The sequence below is a fragment of the Magnolia sinica genome, chromosome 8, assembly GCF_029962835.1.
Source record: "Magnolia sinica isolate HGM2019 chromosome 8, MsV1, whole genome shotgun sequence".
NCBI lineage: Eukaryota > Viridiplantae > Streptophyta > Magnoliopsida > Magnoliales > Magnoliaceae > Magnolia > Magnolia sinica.
The window spans coordinates 5,881,432-5,886,070 of NC_080580.1; the positions used below are offsets into that span (position 1 = coordinate 5,881,432).

General features: G+C 41.5%; 1 protein-coding gene across 1 annotated transcript; it reads right to left on the bottom strand.

The window, feature by feature from the left end:
- Positions 1-1,761: 1,761 nt before the first annotated feature.
- Positions 1,762-2,886, bottom strand: LOC131253801 (UDP-glucose iridoid glucosyltransferase-like; the record flags this gene model as incomplete). Its single annotated transcript, XM_058254939.1, has 1 exon — positions 1,762-2,886. A coding segment is annotated over one exon (897 nt), but the record flags the coding sequence as incomplete, so codon positions are not given.
- Positions 2,887-4,639: the final 1,753 nt, after the last annotated feature.

Genomic DNA, 4,639 nt, shown 5'->3' on the forward strand with positions numbered 1-4,639 from the left:
ATGTGTTCACGTCCTTTTCTACCAAACCATTGGTACCATAGCTTAAAGCCCATAATGGGGTGATCCATTCCGTCCACCTTGTCGACCGCTCCGCGTGGGTCCAAAAAAGTCCTGACTTGGGTAGTGTCCACTTCTAACAAACATTATAGTGAGCCTGAAAAGTTTTAACAGTGGGTTCCATTGTCACCATTATTTTCTATTATGTGACTCACACAAGCTCTGGATCAAGCTGATATCTGGGCCCTAGCCTTAAAATGACATGACAAAAAGGATGGGCGGCATGGATTACACACATACATCAATGTGGGCCCCACGAGCTTGTTCCTTGCTCGCACGCAAAAAAGGGTTTTGTACACATCACTTTCTTGGCATTAAATATGACGTAACTTCTTCTTTCTTGAAAAACTGTACAACTACTGAAACAAGGATAAAGGCATTTTGGTCTAAGTAATTTTTGAAAGTATGGCAGAAGACCCTTCTTATAATATATTAAATGACCTAGCTTTCTAGGTAATTGGCCTAAACTTCCCTTATTTCGTTTTAGTCTACCATTATTTTAATCATTTTTGTTAGGAAATGTTTCAGGTTGAATTTCGAAAGTGATTTGACCGCCATTTCAAAGGTGATTTGACCGCCACCTATCATTTATAGCACTCCTCGCGGCACCCGATGAAAAAAAAGTTAAATTGTGAGTTCCACCTTGATGTTTTTGTATTATCCACACCGTCCATCCCTTTAGCCAAATCATTTTAGGGCATGAGCCAAAAAAAGATGCAGATCCAAAGATCAAGTGGACCACACTACTGGAAACAATGGAAATTGAACTCCTACCATTGAAGGCTTCTTGAAGACCTTGGAAGTTTTGGATCAAACTAATATTTTTGTTTCCACTTTATCCATGACTATGCGACCTTATTAACGGGTTGGATGACAAATGAACATCACTGTGGGCCCTAGGGAGAAAACAACTTTCAACCATTGACGTTTTAATTATCCCTGTTTCCTAAGGTGTGGTCTATTTGAGCTTTTTAATTTCCTCAGTTTTGGGCTCATGCCTTAAAATATATTTTTTAAAAGGATGGATGGTGTGGATAACTCATATATATCATGGTGGGGCCCACATATTTAAATCTGTAATAAAAACGTTTGTATGGACTGATTTTCGAAACGTATTTCCTGGCAACTTTCAAACAGGTGTAGTAAGCAATAATCTGGTAATTCCGTGTATTTACCGGGGGAAATTAAAAATCAAACAGCCCTTTATTTCATTTGCGTCTACCATTATTTTAATAATTTTTGTTAGGAAACGGCCATCAACTGTTTTCGTAGTTAGTTGTTAGCTTGCCTTCAGCAATTTTAGCCATCGGTCGTGAGTCGTCCGTTGGCCATAAGTTAAAAATTTTAACGGTCGACGACTGAAAAAAATTTCTCTTTATCATACGTAACATATTATTGCAGCCGTAATATCTAACAGGTTTAGATCGGGTGTAAACGGTTCTCCACCATGAAAATTGTTTGCGTCGTGAGTCAGGCTTATGCACTCATTAAGTGGGCCACAACTGTATGTTGAGTTAAACCAGCGGCTGTTCATTTATTGTAATGGCACGTCCGAACTGACGAGTGGGACGGCCTACTTTTGTGCAAGGTGATCCTGATGACTTGAACCCACCATTTTGATGGCTCGGATTACCTGCATACGTTAGAGAAAAGATGGGCCTGCATGATAAGTTCGCATGCAGCAAGCTAGAGAGATACTACCTCTGAAACTCATAATAGCAGTTGCTATATTTTCTTTTTAACCATACAAATCCAGGCTGCAGATTGAAGGGTTATGACCATCCAATCTAGGATATTTGTGGGGCATCCGTGATTGATGAAGTGGCCCACCATTTCAAAGGCCCAAATCACCAATCTACCATCTCACATGTACATAACCCTATACCTCAACTCGAGGGCCTATGATCTAATGAGAAAAAGATGCATTAGAATTTAGAAGGACGATATCAGATCAATCAAAGCATCCAAGGACTGATGGGAAGAGCCTCCTTTCCTAATAGAACGGTCTACGTTCTCCTTCAGATCCTTGATCCTTTCCCTTATCTCCTTTCCTTCATGTCCAACCATTAATCTTCTTATTCCCCTCTCTATCTCACCTCTCTCTAGCTCATTCTCCAGTGTCATCCCCACCCTCCAAACATGGCTCACCAGCCTAGCATTGATCCCTTGCTCTACCAAACGTGGCGAACAAAGCATAGGGACCCCCTCACTTATGCTCTCTAACGTAGAATTCCAACCATTATGTGTCCAAAACCCTCCCACTGCTGGGTGGGCCAACACATCTTGTTGTGGGGCCCACTTGACGACTAGGCCCCTATCGCGCGTCTCCTCTTCAAACCCTTCAGGCAGCTTGTCACATTCCGAGACACTGACAGATCCAGGCCTAACCACCCACAAGAAGGGTTGCCCGCTATTGGCCAGGCCCCACGCCATCTCGGCAAGATCGTCTCCATCCATCACACCTGTACTCCCAAAGCTCACGTAGATGACGGATAATGGGGCTTGTTTGGCCAGCCATGCCATGCAGTTATTATCTGGAGTTATCAAGCTGCTGGAATCAGAAGGGCCCACCATGAACTTGTGGAGTGGACCGATCGGGAAGACCGGGATCCGAAGGTCCAGCCGGAGATTGGCCAGTGTGGTCTGTTCAAGGCAGTCTGGAGTGTTGAAAATGAGTCCTGATGAAGCCCTTGTCGCAATGGTCAATGTGACAAACAATTGAAGAGTTGCGTCCAAAGTGGATGCAGTGATGATAGGCAAGTCCTTGATTCTGAGGGGTGGGATTTCAGACACTGGGTCTTCTGATTTTAGATCTGGTAAGACATTGAAATTTATTCATGGTTAGAAGAGTCGTATGAATATCGCCGTGTGGCCCATGGTTTTGTTGATCCAGACCATTGACGCCATAGGCCGTGCTGTACGGATGGACTGTTTCCACCAAAAGTCTTCAAGAGAAGAAGATCCTAGCCATCCAGTTCTTGTAATTCTTTACAGTTCAACGCCATCCATACTTCCTAATCGTCTATTTATCTGTCACTGATAGAAGGGCTAGGATTTTCTCGTCGAGTGGATTTTGGGTTTGTGGATCATCCAAATGAAGAAGAACTGGATGGCTAGGATCTTCTTCTCTGGAAGTGGATTCGGTCAAATGTTTCAAGAATTATGATTTAACCAAATAAAGCCTTTGATTAATTAAAGAACCGTTTACAAATAACCGTCGATGTAAATTTATATGATAGGCTGCCATATTTTATCTACGCTGATCTTCCCATATTTTTTTGTCTATTTGGGAAAAAAAATATCTACGTTGATATTTCAATACGGATGGATAGAGTGGATGTAGTCACATACATCATGGGCCCACAGTCATGGTCCCACTGTGGGACTCACATTGATATATGTGTCTTAAATCTATACGGCCCATTCCAACCTTATCAAGGATGGACGTAACTTTTATATAAAGAATTATACACGCCCCATTTCTATTTAGATTTTTACAGATACCTCCCTTCTTTCCAAGAGTTTCTTGGAGATTACAAGGTGCATTGATAGTATGAAATACCATCTATTAGCATCGTTATCTCCAAGCAATTGACTGTTTTACCACCTTCTCATGATCAGATTAGGAAGTAGTTTGATTATTAAATGAAAAAAAACATTCGGCTAAACCACTCTCTACTATGAAAATGCGACACCCTTAATTCGACTAAGCATTTGGCTGACTCCACGTGACTTTGGAGGTTTTTGGCCAGTTCTCAGTTGTTTTATTTGATGCGGCCCACCTACTTATTAGGTGGGGAGTGGATTTGGTGAGACCCCGATCCATCGAGGTGGGTAGGACTTTAACAGTGATCTATCCGTTTTAAATCCACACTGTTCATCCATTTTCAAAGCTTATTTTAGGGCATGATCCCCAAATGAAGCATGCCTAAATCTTAGGTGGACCACACCACATCAAATAGTAGTGATTGAATCCACACCATTAAAAACTTCATAGAGTCCACCAAAATGTTAATTTTCCATCCAACCAATTGATAAGGTCACAAAGACCACACGAATATCATCTTGATCCAAAGATTTTGTGGCCTTCAAGAAGCTTTTAATGATTGATTACTATTGTTTCCTAATACCATGGTCCATCTGAGATATGGATCTACTTCATCTTTTGGATCGTCTTCTAAAATGAGTTTTCAATACAGATGGACAGAGTGGATGTAGTCACATACATCAAGGTACGCCCGACCATAAGGTCTCCCACGCATATGGGTGTATTAGGTTAGTCTCATTTTTATAGTTGTCCATTTTTTTAGCTGTGGAACGGAAGTTAGATGAGATGTATACACGAAAGTGCTCTTCACATGTTTCGAACCAAGCTTTTGAAAGGGTTCTTTTTAATGAAGGATCTTATAGCATGGGTAGGTACGTGCAATAACTCATACTAGAAGCGGGTAAGTATAATTTTTAGGTAAGTAAGGGGACGCCTCTGCAATATATAGAAATGAGCAAGGCTAACCGGCCACCTGGGTCATAAATTCATTACACAACCCGCGCATGAATATCAATCAACTCATCAAGCGTTCAT